This window comes from Chrysemys picta, chromosome 10 (assembly GCF_011386835.1).
Source record: "Chrysemys picta bellii isolate R12L10 chromosome 10, ASM1138683v2, whole genome shotgun sequence".
NCBI classification, from domain to species: domain Eukaryota; kingdom Metazoa; phylum Chordata; order Testudines; family Emydidae; genus Chrysemys; species Chrysemys picta.
Genome location: NC_088800.1, coordinates 62573729 through 62592730, shown reverse-complemented (window position 1 = coordinate 62592730; position 19002 = coordinate 62573729). Strand labels below are relative to the sequence as shown.

General features: G+C 39.7%; 1 protein-coding gene across 12 annotated transcripts; it reads right to left on the bottom strand.

Moving 5' to 3' along the window:
- Positions 1-220: 220 nt before the first annotated feature.
- METTL22 (methyltransferase 22, Kin17 lysine) lies at positions 221-18171 on the bottom strand. 12 transcript variants are annotated; one of them, XM_065559933.1, is made up of 12 exons: positions 18051-18137; positions 14326-14353; positions 13169-13317; positions 12595-12699; positions 10295-10335; positions 10065-10209; positions 9068-9139; positions 8335-8388; positions 4685-4765; positions 3007-3109; positions 2085-2253; positions 221-429 (listed from the first exon to the last, which is right to left on the bottom strand). In XM_065559933.1, the coding sequence occupies exons 3-12, from the start codon at positions 13299-13301 to the stop codon at positions 397-399; spliced, it is 936 nt and encodes a 311-aa protein (XP_065416005.1). In that variant the 5' UTR covers positions 13302-13317; positions 14326-14353; positions 18051-18137; the 3' UTR covers positions 221-396. The 12 variants fall into 12 exon arrangements, with proteins under 12 accessions (XP_065416005.1, XP_023956420.2, XP_065416000.1 ...); XM_024100652.3 differs by having other exon boundaries at positions 12328-12699; positions 18051-18135; XM_065559928.1 differs by having other exon boundaries at positions 12328-12699; positions 18027-18128.
- Positions 18172-19002: the final 831 nt, after the last annotated feature.

Genomic DNA, 19002 nt, shown 5'->3' with positions numbered 1-19002 from the left:
AGGTTGGATAGGTGGTTATTAGTGTACAGGGACAAAGTCATAGAATAAAAATTACTGATCCCAGGAGTAGAGACACCTTATCACTACTATTAGAGAACCAGTATCTGTGGATCCATCACAAAGTTGACAGAAGTAGTTAAGAGTAGTTTTCAGATCTGTACTATGAGGAGCAATTTAAAAACAGCATCATATAATTAAAAACTTTAAAGAAATCATCCTCTAAGTGATACAAGATATATTTAATTAGTTTAAGGCAAATCTGCATCAAATTCAGTTTCTTGGCTTATGGTATCATTGGGAGCACATCTTCTGGAAAAAACTTCAGATTGTTTTATTTGTAGAACAGCATTAATTTTCTGCCTCACGGTTTTCAGCTGTCTTATGTGAAAGAGGTCACTAAAGTGGTTCAGCAATGATCTTCCACAGCTCCTGTGAAGAGGGAAAAAAGTGTATTTTCAGAATGCACTCAGGTCACTATATCATGATAATTATTAAGGAATATTAAATTAGTTTCAACACCTGCCCCTTACATAAATTGGCTTGCAGCATGCATAAGGTAAGTATCATCTTTGAAGACTAATTAATTTAGCTATTATTCTTGGAGCTTTGTACTTATAGCTGCAGCAAAAGAAGTTGAATCTACCTATTCCTGAAGTTAGCGAGGGAATTCTGTATTCTAAATAATTAACATTGCCATAAATTAAATATCATTACAATAATTTCACAAATTCTGGGGTCTGCAGGAGGTACGTTTTTGCTGATAACCTGTTCTGTGCTTTTTGCTTGGTTCTGCAAATGGTTCCTCATAATGCCTTCAAGGGTGTAACTGAATATATGCACTCAATATATTTTACTACAAAAACACGAGGAACAGGAGACATTGAAAAGTATCTCTATTTCTGGCTAATGAACAATAGCAGATGTGTGTTTGCTAAATGGAACATTAGAAAGAAGACTGTCTTGGTCACAAGTGTAATTTATAGGCAATCCTCCATCACCACCATATTTTAAATTGTGATTAGAGATTTGACCTATAGTTTCAAGTAGAACAGAAAATTAAGTTTTTATTACATACAGATTACTAAAGACCTACATGATCATAATATAATCTTTGGCAAAAAACATTTATGAAGTCAACATATGAAACCTAGAAAATACATAACACAAAAATAGTATGTTGTTATTTCTTATGGTTTTGGTCATTTTACACATCAAAGCTGAATTAAAAAAAATAACTAACTATGAAACTAGGGCTCCGTCCAAATCAGGTCCTATTACAGACAGATATTTTAAAAGGAAAAACAAACAAACACACATACACACACAGAGAATATTTGACCAAATGAGTTTCAATCTTTATGAACCTCCAAGAGATTCAAAATCTAGTTCAAGGTTACTTATTTCTTCTGCAACAGCAGATAATCACTAATGTCTAAAATGGTACAAACTGTTACATTCTCTATGTGACTTTAGGTATTACTGAAGTCATATACAGTTGGGACAACAAAGCCCTCTGGTAAAGTAAGCAAATATGGAAACCATTTTAAAATTACTGCAGTTGGTAATTTTTAAGATTATTAAAATTTATGAATAATTTGATATTCTCTCTTTTTCAGCACACTTTAAGTAGCAAAGTTTTTTACTCAAAACTTGGAAAGGAGCTTTTCTTACATAGAGAAACATATCATGGCACTATTATAGACATTTACTAGCAAATAAATGAATATATTTTAGTTCTGTTTTGTTGTTACTATGACAATCATGTTTTCCATTGCTCTAGTGAGAATGTTCATGATGCGGATTATATTAATTTACTCAAAGATAAAATAATGCTTATCAACATAAGCTTTGCCACGGTATGTTATTAATTGATAAAACCTTGATATGCTAGGACATAACCCAGCATAAAAAAATGGAAATATAAATGACAGGTCATTTCTTGGGCAACAAATAGCTTCTTTATGAACATAAATAAAATGGTGAATTGTTTGTGTTTTTACTCACTATATTGGACTAAACAACTGAAAACTAATTTGATGTGATTCTCTTAACACATTACATTTAGTTTGATAAATATCACTCACCAACTGCTCAATCCGTTCATAAACAAGAAATTGGCAGAAAGCGAGCTTAATGGGCTCAGAAGTATATTTCATTTTGCTATCTTGTAAGGTTTCCAGATCATTCAAAGTATTTCGAAAATGATTGTAAGCTTCACATGTAATGTCCATATGTCTTAAGGTGAAGTTCAGCCTGGCAAGAAAGTATCCATTTAAAGTGATATCTCAAAACATTTTTCCTGCCCCTTGTATCTTAAATAGCTAGTTAACTTCCCCAAATATAGCAGCAGAAAGAAAACGCAATATAAATTCTATTTATTGATGTCAAACAATAATGACCATGTTCTTTTCATGACAAATGTGTTATTTTAATTAGGATCAGAATACTGATAGTTCTGGATAATATTTCTGTCTCATAAGAAGAAACTACCCTTCCTTCCCACCAATTGTAGGCCATTTTCTCCAAGTGAATTCAGTCTTGTAGTTTTTGTTTCTACAGAAATTATGACAATGCCCACATAGAAACCCATTATTTGCAGCTCTACAGAGACTCAAACAAGGCCTGTTACTCACATTTTAACACGGGAATACGCAGTCACATTCATTCTTACTCAAAAAAGAACACAAGGCAATTTAGTACAAGGAATTATATTAAAAGACTAATATGGCAGTGAATTAAAACCCACAAATAGTCTATATCTGCTTATTTAGCTACATTTACATAACTCTACCCAAGGATGGCATGACATGATACATAGCAAGAACAATGATAGAGAATCGTAACCCTTTCTCTTGATTTTTGTAGGTTCAGAACCTTAGAATGCTAGGAGGCTAAAGTGCACCGAATATTCATTGAAATGTCTGATCAGTTAACGTTATGAGAATCAAAAGATTTAATTTTGAAGCAAAAACAAAAGATCTTAAGGAAGGTCAAGGTGGGACTTACCTCTTTTCTATTGATAAGTAAATTGTGCAAGAGTTTTTCAAGTTGTGGGTGATTTTGTACAGTGTTTTGAATAAAGCATCTGTTAAGTCATCATCATAAAAAACTAAAATACAAAAGAAACATTAACATAGTGATGAATGTTTGACTGTTTTAGTCATACATGATCTTAAACATAAAACAATCATCCTTACTTATGCAGATTATTTCTAATGAACAATCTTTGGGACAAATCCAGACATTGGTGTAGCAGAAAGTAGGAAGAGCTTTTAATGGCAACAACTGACCCAGCTATATTAATCACAGTTGCTTTTTGTCAAGCCTTCACCGGTTTCTCAAATGTCAATGCAAATCATTAGCCTGGCAACTTGCATTATCCATAAACAGGCTCTCTCCTGACCAAGAAATACCTTACTGTACATCTTAAAGGAAGGAGGAGACATAAATCCTGAGGCCTTATGTCTCACATCAGAACAAAATGGTAGTGGTTCCACTGAACTCAAAGTTAAACTTGTGCGAGAAGAGAATCAGGCCCATCAAGTTCCTTAAAGTCAAAAGATATAGTACGCCAAAAAAAGCCAACCAGGGACTGGTTACATCATCAGCAACAAAATCATATGATGTATAAGAAACTTTGCCTCCTGATCTGACTGTCTAAAGACACTAGGCAGGACTTACACAAACAACTGAATTCAACAAATTCAGGCACTACTTACTATGAAACATACTGCAGAACAGCTACACTGAAAATTATCACCAATTTAGGATAGAAACGAAAGGCTGAAAGTGTGATCAAATTAATAAAAAGAGCAAACAGCATGGTTTTCAAGGAAAAACGTCTCTTTTTTCCCCAAGGTCTACAGTGAAGGGTACAGAGTTCAAAAAATACCATCTAGATAATTTTCATTTTCTGAGAGATAAGATGTGGTAACTTCACTACTGACTGTATGAACTGTGCTCCGTTTATAACAAATTTGCTTCAGAGAAGTTAAAATTTCATATGTGGTAAAAGAATATCAACACAATCATAACATTGCCTGAAATTTTTTTTTATCCAGTATTGTTAGAAGTAACACCTATGACAATTATAACCCAAACATAAGAGAAACATGTCCCATCAGTCTATTTACTTCATTGCCAATATTTCGCTGTTTCTCCTCTATGGTGAGGTCAGTCTGTTAGCTTGTTCTGTTATTTGTATGGGTCTTCCACTCAGCAACAGGACAGAGAAAAACCCATGTAAGAAAATAGGAAAATATAAAACCACACAAGTTGGCAGGGAGACTCTGGGCAGATGTAGTTCAAGAAACTAGTTGCAACTGTTTTACAAAATTTACTAGGTTTAAGTTGCTGCTTCCGTTAAACAGTTTATCCAGATTTTGTTACAATGTTTATCATCACAAATGAAAGAACAGGCTATGTTTCAATTTCTAATTTGTAATTATAACCTATAATTTTTGAAGAAAGACAGCAAGATACGTCAGATAGTGAAGACTATCATAACTCCGTTGAAGTCAATTAACTTCAACAGAGCTGTGATAATTTACATTAGATCTGGTCTACTTTCAACCCCCCCCCCCCCAAAAAAAACTGAGTTATCCTATTCGAAGTTAAGTACTTGACACTTGCACATTCAGATGTCACTTTCATCAAGTTCCTGGCTTCAGTTACATTCTCTTACCATCAGCTGCCAGTATCACCGTGGTGTGGTCATGCAAATCAGCAATCTCTGCTTCAGACCAACTGTAGGGAGCTTCAGGGTCTATAACAAAGAACATACAAATGGCCTTACTGGGTCAGACCAATGGTCCATCTAGCCCAGTAGCCTGTCTTCCAACAGTGACCAATGCCAGATGCTTCAAAGGGAATGAACAGAACAGAGCAATCATCGAGTGATCCAGCCCACTGTCCAGTCTTTTCTAAACCCAGTTATACTTTTGGCCTTCACAATATCCCCTGGCAATGAATTACACAGACTGACTGTGCGTTGTGTGAAGTAGTACTTCCTTTTGTTTGTTTTAAACCTGTTGCCTATTCATTTCATTAGGTGACCCCTGGTTCTTGCATTATGTGAAGGGGTAAATAACACTTCCCTATTCACTTTCTCCACATCATTCATGATTTTATAGACTTCTATCATATTTCCTCAGTCATCTCTTTTACAAGCTGAAAATCTCAGTCTTTTTAATCTCTCCTCATAATCTCTTCATCATTTTTGTTGCCCTTCTCTGTACCCATTATTATTATATCTTTTTTGAATTGGGCAATCAGCACTGCACGCAGTACTCAAGGCGTGGGTATATCATGGATTTATATAGAGGGATTATGATATTTACTGTCTTATTGTCTATCCCTTTCCTAATGGTTCCTAATCTTGTTAGCTTTTTTGATTGCCGCTGCACATTGACTCAGATCTCTTTCTTGAGTGATGATAGCTAATTTAGAACCCATCATTTTGTATGTATAGCTGGGATTATGTTTTCCAATATGTATTACTATTTATTTATCAACACTGAATGCCATCTGCATTTTGCTGCCAAGTCACTCAGGTTTTTGAGATTTTGTAATTCTTCACAGTCTGCTTTGGACTTAACTATCTTGAGTAGTTTTGTATCATCTGCAAACTGCCACGTCACTGTTCACCCCTTTTTCCAGATCCTTTATGAATATATTGAACAGCACTAGTCCCAGTACAGACCCCTGTGGGACACTATTATTTATCTATCTCCATTCTGAAAACTGACCATTTATTCCTATCCTTTGTTTCCAATCTTTTAACCAGATACTAACCCATGAGAAGACCTTCCCCCTTATCCAATGACTGCTTACTTTGCTTAAGAGCCTTTGATAAGGCACCCTGTCAAAGGTTTTCTGAAAGTCCAAGTACAGTATATGAACTGGATCCCCTTTGTCCACATGCTTGTTGGCCCCCTCTAAGAATTCTAATATATTGGTGAGGCACTATTTCCCTTTACAAAGGCCATCTTCCCCAACAAATCATGTTTATTTATGTGTCTGATAATTCTGGTAGTTACTATAGGTTTAATCAATTTGCCTGGTTCTGAAGTTAGGCTTACTGGCCTGTAATTGACAGGACCATCTCTGGAAATTGGCATCATATTAGCTATCCTCCAGTCATCTGGTACAGAATCTGATTTAAGTGATAGGTTACATACTACAGTTAGTAGTTCTGGTATGGTCAATGCAAAAGGCATGTGGCCTATTGAATGAAGATTCCACTGCCCTCACCCCACAATAATCTATCTCCCACAACAGGATGTGGTGTTACTAGGGCAGCAGTAAAAGCCACAGCCACAATGGGGAGAAAGGAGTGGATGAGAATTCACAGAAGGCTCCTTGGGGTTGGGTACTGATGAGTTTGTTTACATGAAATTCCTATCCCCTTCAAGAGCTCCAAACCCCACTTTAATGAAGGGCTCTGCTTTCCTTTCTCCATTAGGACCGATTCTTCTCAGAATCGGTTGCCTGGGGTGCAAAGTTTTGCTTATATGGTAATAAAGTCTTGCTGTATCCCTTACTACCATATAGCCAGATCTGAATATTTGACTCTCAAGCGATTAAAAGAAATATCACAACAAAGAAACAAAACAAAACAAAAAATATGAATTTTGATCAAAACTCCTACTTAATTTTAGCTATGCATTTTAGGTATCCAAGAGGCAACATTGCTACTACATATTCAATAAAGTTAGGAGTCAGCCTGAAAAGTCCAAAAACAGAACAGTAATTTTTTTCTTCTCTCAAAACTCCATCTGCACGAATGGGTTTTTTTAATCATAAAAGAGAAGCATTTCTGAAGGCATTAAATCCAATTACTGCTTCTTGGATGATTACATTGAGACAGGGTCCAAAGAAAGTGTAGTAGTCTGTTGCATACAGCTGCTTGTACAATTCAGTGATGACAGCTTCATTGTAAAGAACCTACAATTTTAATCCAAGAAAAATAGAGGTTCCTTTTATTGATACCGGTATTCATTGCGCCCAAATTAGCTGTATTGATTTTCATTTATTCAGAACAAAAAGGCCCCAATCCCAGTTATGTGTGCCCTCACCAAATATTTAAAGTATAGCAAGTTCACCTCAAAAAAAAACAACAACCCACCCTCAAAAAAAAAAAAAACACCTCAGACAAAATTGCATGCATCCCATCACAGAGCTACTTAATTGTTCTAACCACCCCACCCTGCCCTTCCCTTCCCAAAGGTTTGGAAGAATAGATGGGTTTTGCATCCAGACAGGTCAACAGATTGGGCATTAGTGTATGTGTACGGTGTGCATAATGTATGCTTACACACACACTTCACCACAACATTAAGATAAGATCATAATGTGACAGGTCTAAGATCTTGGAAGCATGAAAACTTCAAAAGACTACTATAGTGAGGAATGCCAGACACTATAGTCCCATGGAATATTCATAGACTTTGGTATCTCTTAAATACGGCATAGATCTTTGGGAACTAGGGATTGCATTCTGACTCCATGCAGAAGAGATACAGAGCTTCCCCAAGGAACTACAATCTGAGGGATATGTTTTGCAGATTCTGGGACAGATAAGCAACTCCATAGAAGTACCACCCCCGAGAGGGTATTGCACATACTGGTTCTGACCAGGTTCAAGCAGCACAGTAGGCAAAGAATGGGCTTTTGGTAACAAGGGGCAGCCTGAACTGACTCAGGGTCCCTCATTTGATCCTTGAACTGGTATGAGACTGTAACCAGGAGGACAAAACACTGTTGGAAGAGTTTGAAGGACTGGAAACCTACCAGTGTCTCCACAGGGTAAGCTTAGCAAGGGTGTAGAATATAGTGGTTTGTATGTTTTTTCGTGTAATGATTTTGTCCTAAATAAATTTACTGTACTCTTAAAGCTGGGTGGTCACTCTCATAAGCTCCTGGGAGATAGCAGAAAAGCATGAATAAGACTAAGGTCAGAATTGCTGGGATAAACACAGTACATTGCAATAAGACAGCAAGCGTGAGTCCCCAGTCTGGAGGGAGATGGATACGAGTCCCTGCTCATAGAGAACTGATGGCTGGAGGCCTGAGATCTAAGGGGGCACCCCTTGAGGAGACCACAGAGGGAGAAGAACTGTGACACTTATTGGTTTAATGAGGACTTTCATAACTCAATACTCCTGCTCTTGGAAATGATCACTAATTTCAGAAGGCGCCATTCCGACTTATTAAAAAGTGATTTTTATTAGAACCTGATGTAACTGAAGAGTTGTTAGTTAAACATACTAAACTGCAGCTATTTCAAAACTATAATGGAAAACAGTTTGAATTAAACGCATCACAACTACTTACCTGTACAGAACTCATCTTTCAGCCAGTCCAGCTCTTTTACCTTAACTTCCCCTCCTGTACACACACAAAAAAAACACAGCTGATGAGCAAATTAATTGCATCCACCCTTCAGATGGCAACTTAGTGGAGATCAAAGGCCCAAAATCAGCAGTGAAATGGTGCGGTAAGTGGAAAAATAGTAAAAATTTGACATGAACTGATTTGGCATTCAGCCAAACCAGTGAGCTACACATGCAGGAGAAAATGATGGGAGAAGTGCAGAAGAGGATGCCTGCTTTATCTTATGCTCTCCTGTTATCTCCCATCCCTTTGACACTTGTTTTATACATTCCAATGTGAAACAATTACATCACTTCACCATTGACACTCAATTTACACCACTGCTGACTTGGGCCCAAAGACTTCCATGACTCCCAATTATTCCAGGTGACTCTTGAAGGATTTCATATTACACAATAGCTTTGTGCAGCAACTATGGTTACCTGTATCTGATTGGAAGAGAGCAGTGCTCTGAAAGAGTCCTGCGCTGTGCTCAGAAGAGCAGCAGTCCCAATGTGGACCCTATATAGAGTTTTCATATCTTTGTTTCTATGAGCCATATTTTCAATTAAGATAAAAGTTTCATTATTTGTAAACATTTATAAAGTGCAGTGGTTCCCAAACTTGTTCTGCCACTTGTGCAGGGAAAGCAAAGGCACAAACTTGCAATTGAGAAACAACAAATGGTTCTTACCTTCTGGTTCAATAAGATGTTTGTTTAATGTTACATTTTGCTCACACATAGCCAGAAGATCTTCACCAACATCTGCAAAAAATTAATTGTACTGAAAACAATATTATATTCAGAATGTGCTGAAGCCCTAACCTACGTGAATGCCTCCTTCTTAGGATGAGAGGATAGCTCAATCTCCAGGACCTATTCATAGTTCTTGTGCTCTCTGCTGACACTGCCAATAACAAAGCCCAATATTAAGGCTAGCAGTGATGAGCATATTTTATGATCTGGACACTTCTTCATGAAGAGCTGAACTTAGACTGCCAAACATTTTCACACAGACAACTAGCAGCTAAATACACAGGATGTATCTGAACAGGAGACCTAGAGCTGAAAGGCTCTCACTATCCAGAAGAGCAATCATTTTTGTAAATACAACAGTTTTCTAGGGAGTTACAATCAAAGGCAGATTCATTTCTTCTGGAAAACAAATTTAGGCAGGATCCACAATGTTTGTTATTCTTAGTATAATCTTTTTCAGACTTTTTGGCTGTTTTAAAACTGCAGTTTTAGCAAAAGCTAAGTTAATACGTAAATGACTGACAAGGTTATCTCCAATGTGCAGCTGAAATTTCAATGGCATATCAATAAAATAAGATCCACAAAGGAATACAAAAATAGCCATAGAACTGGTTTTTCATTTGTTGGTATCAATCAAGTTTGAGACACTATGAAAGCTGCTCAAATAAAATTAAAATTCCATTTCACACTTGTAAGAAGGCACCACTTCTTTTTTGTGTCATCTACTGAGAAATTTCATGCACGGTATTATCAATAAATCGAGACCCTGTTATTTGTTGTCAATATGTATAATCAGAAAAAAAGAAAAAAAAAGGACTAAAACAGAAAAAACCCAGCAGAAATAAGAGATGCTTCATTCAAATTTCCTGTGCTTTTACACAATTAGACTCTTTTTCATGTTAGTGTTTAATTAAAAATAATTGCATCAAAGTACCTGTGCAGTATACAGTCTTAGCAACCATTGCCATGACAATGCTTGTAATTCCAGTGCCTCCTCCAAGCTCTAGTACCGTGCAACATCTGAACATATCCCGTTTGAACAAGATATAATCTGCAAGAAGAAAGGCTCCTCGCCAGACCTTCAGGAGAGAGCAGAAGGCATAGAAAGTTAAGACTCTGATGCACAGTTCACGAAGTGCAGGATACTATGAAGAAGATACGTACTTGTTTACCAACATCTTCCAAAGTTGTTGCCATTGTATGCTCTGGTAAAATGAAAGCAAAAAAATGAAATAAGTACTTCAAAAAAAAAAAAATCTTTAGTTATGACTCTTATTTATGTTACTTGTTTAAAAAAATGTGGTTAAACTTAATGTCAAAGGACACTATCTTTACCATCTGGGATCATATTCTTTAAGTTACATGAATAAGGAAATTTTTAAAAATTGTATTTTTAGACTTGCACATAAAACAGTAAAAAGTAGGGTGTGTAACACTATGCATGCAGTCTCTGAACATAAGCAAGGAACTGTTTACAGTAACATAACAATAAACACCTATTCATAAGTGGCTGTTTTTATGTTAGAACATTTATCACAGATCTTCCATTTAACCATATAACAGGTGGACTACAAGCAGCGGTAGCATAAGCTTCTTTTGTAATTTATCAACCTGCCTCAATCCTGACTTGAAAAAGACAAAACTCTAGGGATGAGAGATATTTTGTTGTGCACTCTGAGACTATCAAAAAGTATGCTAAGGTAGTGCCAGCTATAATGGTGGTTTGAAAGGTGGACAACTACCCTCCAACAACTGGACTAAGATCACATATATGCCACTGAAGAGCCAAATGTTAACAGCTTTTGTTCAATAACATCTTAAGCTGGTATAGTTCAGTTGAAAAAGCTTTCTGGAATTTTGGATCCCTGGAAACCATCGGACCAATTCTGATTCCCTGTATAATCAATCCCCTTCCTAACTAAAAGTTTTAAATAGAGTAACAGAAGCACTGTTATTGTAGCCATGTCGGGCCCAGGATATTAGAGAGACAAGGAAGGTGAGATAACATCTTTTATTGGACCAACTTCAGTTGCTGAGAGAGACAAGCTTTCCAACTTACACAGAGCTCTTTGCCCTGAACAAATAATCATACTATGTAAAGAACTGCACACCTGAACATTTTGCTTTAGTAGCTAAAACATGAAAGAGGCAAATAAATAGATCACACTCTTCTTGCACTACTGATAAATACCAGCAAACGTGAATTGACAATACAAACTGCCATATACAGCAATATGTCCCCCTGTACTTTAGGATTTATTATAAATTTAAAAAAGAAGAGAACCCATTTGACCCATATTAGCCATAAAAACTACACATCTTAAGCTAGCCTTAAAAAGAGAAGAAAGTGTCTGTTTTTCAAGCAAATGAAAAGATTCCAAACCTAAAGAATGACAACTTGAGTTTATGCTTTGCAACCACTAAAGGCCAATAAAAACTATATTTCAGACAGATGCAGAATGTCAGGAACTATCTGAGTTACATGACACCTGGTTAATGGGGAATTTAATTTTCAAAAAGAAAATTTCATATTGAGGTAACAAAGTGTTGCTACTCAACTAAATATCAAAGCAAGAGCAAATCAGGTTGGGAGCACTTGTTCATTTGGCATAAAATAACTCAATTGATTTGAAAAAACTTAATTCTCAGTGTCAAGGTCTCCAGTTAACAGCCACAGACACCAAACCTAAACAGAATGCTTTAATGACAGGGCTCACCAGCATCCTAGCACTAAGAGAGAAGGGGTGATTTTGCAAACCTATAGTGTGAGTTCTCCAGCATAAGCAATAAGATGTTGGAGCAGTTTTTTTGGTTGTGTTTTTTTTTTTTACTAAAAAGAAAAACCAAAGTATTTTTTAAATGTCCCCCTTGTTACATGGATGGTCTGCATAAGGAAAGGGGATGATACGAATAGGCACTTTTCTTGGAACATTCTGAATCACCAAGCTGCTGAATCAATTAGTATTGAACAAATTTATGAAATATGCTTAAGTATTCAAAGTACATGTAGTTTCACAATATTTGGTGAAAGGGGATATGTTAAGCATGAGAGCTTCTTCTTGATCTATAGATTAGCACAAAAACTATTGTGCTACAGTAGCACTCTTGCTACTGCAGTAACACATAGCCCATGTTTTCTGTTGTATGAACGAAGGTAAGTGATTAATGTCTGTGTATCAGCCTATAGCTTTGCTTACCTATTTTAATAATATTATTGTGGATACTTTCTTGCTTTGCATCTTCAAAAATACCTTCTCCTCCTTTAGTCAGAATTATGGGATATACTTTATCCCTTGAAAGATCCTCCACTTCTGGATCAGACACATATCGAGGTCTTCTGACCACTTCCAAATCCCCATCATCATCCAGCAGAGCTTCTATCCCTTTAAAATTATTTGCTTCTCTTCCATTTTTGTTGAGAAAATCTAGATTACTACCACCTTTGTCACACAATTCCTTCCCACCTCTGGTTTGGTGTCCCATATTTTCTGTTGTAAGTTCTTTTTCATTTTTTCTCTCAGACTCCCAATTATTTTTGTTCAAAAGAAGCTGGAATTGTGACAGAAATACTAAAACAAAAACAGAAAAAAAGGACGTCAAAGACAAACAAAGAAAAATTAAAGATAGAATCAATATGAAAACTTGCATTTTCAAAATGTATTTCAGTATAACATATAAAAATAAACATAACAGGATTTTTTTGATAAATCACTTAGTTTACATGAGAGCTAAACCAGGAGATTATGAGACAGCTCTCTGTAGCTCGAAAACTTGGCACTATGATTACAGTGAAATATGTTACTCTGTAAACATTAACAACTATTAAAATATTTTATAACTAAATACAATTAATGCTGACATTTCTGTTTGGAGGCAAATTTTTAATGACCAATTACGAATTTAATTTAATCCTTGAAACCAGGTTTCATTGTTACAAATAAGTAGGTAAATTTAAGATAAGATAAATAAGTGCAATATAAGAGCTAGGTATTTATTTTTCATCTGTAGATCACAAAGCACCCTCTGATTGTAAATTACCTGGCTGTCCAACAGTATTCAATCGCACCATGAGATGTCTTTTGCTTGGCGTATGTAGATGAACATCAGAAAGTACAGTGTCGCTTCTAAATGTGATGTCATCCATAGTCTCTTTCTTTGCCACATCTACCATGGTATGCTAGGGACATCTAAAACAAGACAACAGCACCTTGTAAAATGCGGTCACAACAGGAGATGCTTCTCTTCTCAATACACTTTATTTAAAATGTTTGTTCATTGGAATAACCTCAAAAGACAGTTCGGGTGAAGATCCCAGGCAAGTCAGAATCATGCAAACTTAGTACATCACTCACCAATAAGATATTTAAAAAAAACAACAACGTAAAGCGGGATGTTCACTGTAAAAACAAATCAATATAAATATAGCTTTGAGTTATAGCCTGGTAGTTTTAAAAATTGCCATATCATTCCTTATAAGAAAAAACTATAGATATAATTTATGCATTCAGTAAAGTTGCTGACATCTCATTCTGTCCTCTACAAAACCAAGGCTTCAATGTGCTGTCAATACCTGTTAAAACCCGGGATTTTATAGGCAGACAAATCGTGCACCAAACTGTTTGGAAAGAGACGTTTTGTTTGTTGTTGTGTAAAAAAATATTGTACCACATTCTGAAACCACATCAAACAGGTCTTTACTTTGGTACATACATACACAGCTCAAAGTTTTCAAAGTGACTAATGGCTTTTGGTAGCCAGCTTGAGACAGCTTTAAAAGGCCTGATTTTTAGATGGTGAGCACTCAGCACTTTCAAAAAGTCTGGCAACTTCAATGCATTTCATTTTGGGCAACCAAAATCACTAGTCATTGTTGCAAGCTGTGGCCAGAGTGTCTAAGTGTTTCACTACAAGAGCAAAGTAAACCCCACCTCTTGGCAACATCAGTATTTCAACATACTGTAGTGAACATAGGCATTCACAAATCTGATTTTCTGCCCTGCAGCTTCAGAATTAGAGGGCAAAGAGCATTTAAAAATATTAGTTACATTCTTTCTAGTCATTCATCCATACATGCTTAGGTGCACTAATGTCAAGGGCAAAACCATGCTCCCTCTATAGAAGCAAACACAAATTCATAGAAAATAACCCCTCACTATGGAAATGTTTTTCAACATTTAAAAATCTCTATAACTTACATGATAATTTTGAACCTTATCTGTGATCCTGTGGATAGACAAACACAAACATCAGCTGTTTGGTTTCTCTTTTCAAAAATGGAAACTTTTGGCCCCTTTTTTATAATACATTTTGCGGACAGTCTGTTCTAACCTAGAACTGTAACTGAATCAGTAGAAAAAAATGCAGGTTTTTTTTTTTAAAACTGTTCCGAAATGTGGTCTTTTATCAGAGGTGTTAGGGAAGCTGATGTGTAGACCCTAGTAGAAAATAAGAAACTAGAAGAATGCGGTAAGCTCTGGGGTGAATATAGAAGGGATCAAAAGTATCTTGTATTTTGGCCCTTGGTCTTTGTAACCAATAAAGCAAGGAGTATAAGCTATTTCAAATAAAATTTGGGCTCCTACGTGTCTTCTCAAGCAAGTAAACTTCCCCCCGACTATCCATGACTCTTAAAGAATCTGCCTCTCTCTTCACAGGTAAGAGTTACACATTCTAGTGCAGGGGTGGGCAAACTCTTTGGCCTGACGGCTACATCGGGTTTCCGAAATTGTATGGAAGGATAGGAGGACTTGTGGCACCTTAGAGACTAACAAATTTATTAGAGCATAAGCATAAAGTGTTCTTTAATCTGTCTGGTCATTCAGTGACAGACCTGCGGGTGGCTATATTACAACAGAAAAACTTCAAAAACAGACTCCAACGAGAAACTGCTGAGCTAGAATTGATATGCAAACTAGACACAATCAACTCCGGTTTGAATAAGGACTGGGAATGGTTGAGCCATTACAAACATTGAATCTATCTCCCCTTGTAAGTATTCTCACACTTGTTATCTAACTGTCTGTCTGTACTCGGCTAGCTTGATTATCACTTCAAAAGTTTTTTTTCTCTTAATTAATTGGCCTCTCAGAGGTGGTAAGACAACTCCCACCTGTTTATGCTCTCTGTATGTGTGTATATATATCTCCTCAATATATGTTCCATTCTATATGCATCCGAAGAAGTGGGCTGTAGTCCACGAAAGCTTATGCTCTAATAAATTTGTTAGTCTCTAAGGTGCCACAAGTCCTCCTGTTCTTCTTTTTGCGGATACAGACTAACACGGCTGCTACTCTGAAACCTTTCATTATGGAAGGATAGTTAGGAGAGGCTGTGCTTCCCTAAAAAGCCAGGCGTGGCCCGGCCCCCACCCCCTATTTGACCCTCCCTGCTTCTCGCCCCCTAATGGCCCCCCGAGGACTCCTGCCCCATCCAACCTCCTCCTCCCCCACCCCGACAGTCCCCCTGGGATTCCTGCCCCATCCTCTCCTTCCTGACTGCTCCCCGAGGACCCCCACTCCATCCAATCACCCCTTCTCCCTGCCCCGACTGCCCCCCCAGCACCCCATCCAACCCCCCCGCCTCCCTGACTGCCTCCTGGGACCCCTGCCCCCATTCAACCCCCCTGTTCCACACCCTCTGACTGCCCCAACCCGTATCCACACCCCCGCCCCCTGACCACCACCCCGAACTCCCCTGCCCTCTAGCCAACCCCTCCTGCTCCCTGCCCCCGACCGCGCTGCCTGGAGCACCGGTGGCCGGTGGCACTACAGCCACGCTGCCCAGAGCGCCAGCCGTGCCACCTAGCTGGAGCCAGCCATGCCACTGCACAGCACCGAGCACCGGATCAGGCTACGGCTCTGCAGCTGCACTGCCGCCCAGAGGATAGCACCGGTGGCGCAGTGAGCTGAGGCTGCGGGGGAGGGGAGTCAGCAGGGGAGGGACCGGGGGCTAGCCTCCCAGGCCAGGAGCTCAGGGACCCAGCAGGAGGGTCCCGTGGGCCATAGTTTGCCTACCTCTGTTCTGTTGGAAAGAGATGACAACTAAAGGGAAAAATGGAGTGATGCAAAATCTTTTGAATGCATTTCTGACGAGGAACATGAGATCAGGACAAATTAAAAACAAGATATACACAAGATGGCATATAACTCTTGGTTAAGCTGCCAACAGTCAACTTTCCACTCCAGCACACATCATATAGGTATACTTTAGCTCCTGCTCAGAGACAAAAGTATCACAACAGGGACAAGCCACTAAGGATACCACCAGTGGTTGGTCCTTTAAATTTCAAATAATAGGTATCCCCCCTTTTCTCATGAAAGCTCAGCTGCTTGTGCGCTCCTCCACAAAATGAGGCCCAAACCCCTCTATGTGCTTTCCTGATGAGGAGTAGGCTTTCCCTCCATGGGAAATAAGATAAATTTAAATTTTCTATTTGTTTTAAATTAGGCATAGTGTTTCCAGTCTAAAAAGCAGTGTCTCAATATTACAGCATAGAAATGTTCTGAGAACATAATAGTTCTTTTGCTGTCACAGAACAAAAATAGAAGATAATCTCTTCTTAAACATCTCTTTACCCCATTTCATCTGTATCATGTTCATCTTAACTCATTCTTATTCTGGGATTTTTAATATGCAGGCCATGTGCTGAGTCTTCTCCAAGGACACAAACTAGAGTGTAAACCTTATGAATACTAGAAAATGTTTCTTTTTCCTGTCTGCATTTATCACTTATTTGTGATCAGCAGTATTTTACAGGCTGTATACTTTGTAAATAAAATAAAAATAGTTAGCCCACTCCAAAAAAAAAAAAATCACAGCACCACATGAACCACTGTTTAATTAATGAACACGAAAGGCTATTTCAGTCTGAATAGCTACTACCACTAGTAAACTTACTAGACAAATACCAATTCTGGTCATTTTTAACTAAATATTTTGTTTCACGTTAGCAGAAAAACTCCTTACTTTCAAAATATAGTTGTAAAATGAAAGTAGAATGATTTCTTTATTTTTATTTTGGAGGGGGGTGCAAAATTCCTTAGCAAAGACAAGACCTATAAGGACAGCTACAAGCTACACTTCACAACTTGGATGCAACTGCTGTATTTTGGGCATTCCCCACCCGCAGGCGTCTCAATGTTTCAGGCAAGGAAGCAAGATGCTATTTCAAAGAAGTAGGTGGTAAGTCGTAAAGGCAAGCTGTAAAGAAAAAAAATGGACTCGTGCCTCATCTCCCTCTACCCCGCTGCTTTTTGATGACGATTCAAGAGGGCATGGGATATTTTGTTTTTCCCATAGCCGTACAGAAAGGAGAAACACGAATTCTGCTCTGTACCTCTTGCGTTTCTTATCAACACGGATGGGGGGGCGGAGGGGAGGGGTGTTTGCTAACTGGCTTTCTCCAAAACACTCTTAGTTAACCAAACAGAACACGCCGGGCTGCCAAAGGTGGCGAGGAACTCCTTGTTTCAGGGACTTCGCTTCCCTTCCCTGCAGTGCGGGGCGGGACGGGGCGGGCTGTGCCTGTCACAAACAAAGCCACGCAGGGCTCTCGCTGACAGCGCGTCCCACCGAAGCTGCGGCTCCCGCAGTATGAGACATTCCCGCGTTCCCCGACCCCTCTGCACCGCCTGCCATGACTGCGGCAGCGCCGCGGTGTCACCAGCTCCCCAGGCCCGGCATTCCCAGCCCTGGCGGTCTCCCCGGGCAGGCCCGGGGCACCGGAGCCCGGGGTGCCGGAGTTTCAGGCCTGGGCACTTGCGGGGAGAGGCCCGGCACGCTGCGGAGGAGCCCGTGCGGCCCAGCCCGTGCGGCCCAGCCCCGGCGTTACGGGACCGGAGCTGGCGGGGAGGGACGAAGACTGGGGGGAGCCCGGCCCGGCGCGGCGCTGCGATACCTCCCGCGCTGCCCCGCCGCTCACCTCCCGCGACACAGCTGAGGCGGCCGCCATTGGGCAGCCGCCGCTCCCGCATGACGCCATCACCCTGCGTCCCGCCCAGGAGGTGAAGGGGGAGGGGCCTTAGCGGGGACGAGGGCAGTTGAGAGCTAGAGGGGGAACAAAGCGGGGCAGCAGGGACCCGGATGCTGCTGCTGTTCCCCCACTTACCCAAGAGCCCTCTCGCTAAGGGGCGGGGCTAGGCTGGATTAGCGCCTTTATGGTGTCTGGCTCAGTGGCCCAAGGCCTGACTTTTAACCTGCCCCTCCCCCTGGTTTGAGGCAGCTCCCTGCTCTTTGGGTACCTCACTGCCCCCAGGGCTGCCCCAATGGCTCCTGCAGCCTCCTGCATTTTCACATCCGCCTGCTCCCCCCGCCTGCGTGTGGGTGTTGAGAGGAGTCAGCTCCAGCGCCACATGTCTCTAACGGGCTGGCTGCCATGGCTGCTGGGTGGTTTGCACAGTCACTACCAGCACTGCGTATCTGATGAATCGGTGCTGACGTAGGATGTTCCCTAAAACCCTTTGGAGACACACCGTGGGATTGTCTCCATAGTGTGGCAATGCAGGCTACAGCAGTGTGATGAGGGCCGGCGCTTCCACTAGGCGACCCTAGGCAGTCGCCTAGGGCAGCAGGATTTGGGGCGTGGCATTTTGCCTTCACTCGCTCTGGGACCCGCCGCCGAAGTGCCCCGAAGACGTGGAGTGGAAGGACCCCCACCGCCAAATGCTCTGAGGAGGAGCGCTGCTGCTTAGGGCAGCAAAAACCCTGGCGCTGCTCCTGGGTGTGATTGCTAAGGCACACTAACCTGTTACAAATTAGTTGGTCTGTGTAGACCAGCGGTAGTCAATTATTTTGTGTCAAGGTCCAAATTTTTTGGTCAAGGTTCAGACTCTAGAGAAAATAATAAAAAACAATATAAAGAGATTTTAGGGTCT

Bases quoted from the DNA above. Each gene is read 5' to 3' on its own strand.
- METTL22 (XM_005295252.4), bottom strand. From the start codon at position 13,301: ATGGTAGATGTGGCAAAGAAAGAGACTATGGATGACATCACATTTAGA. The intron at 4,766-8,334 runs GTAAGTAGTTGT...TCTTTGTTATAG, and splicing joins GAAAGATGAGTTCTGTACAG to ACCCTGAAGCTCCCTACAGT. The intron at 2,254-3,006 runs GTAAGTCCCACC...CTTTCTTGCCAG, and splicing joins TACTTATCAATAGAAAAGAG to GCTGAACTTCACCTTAAGAC.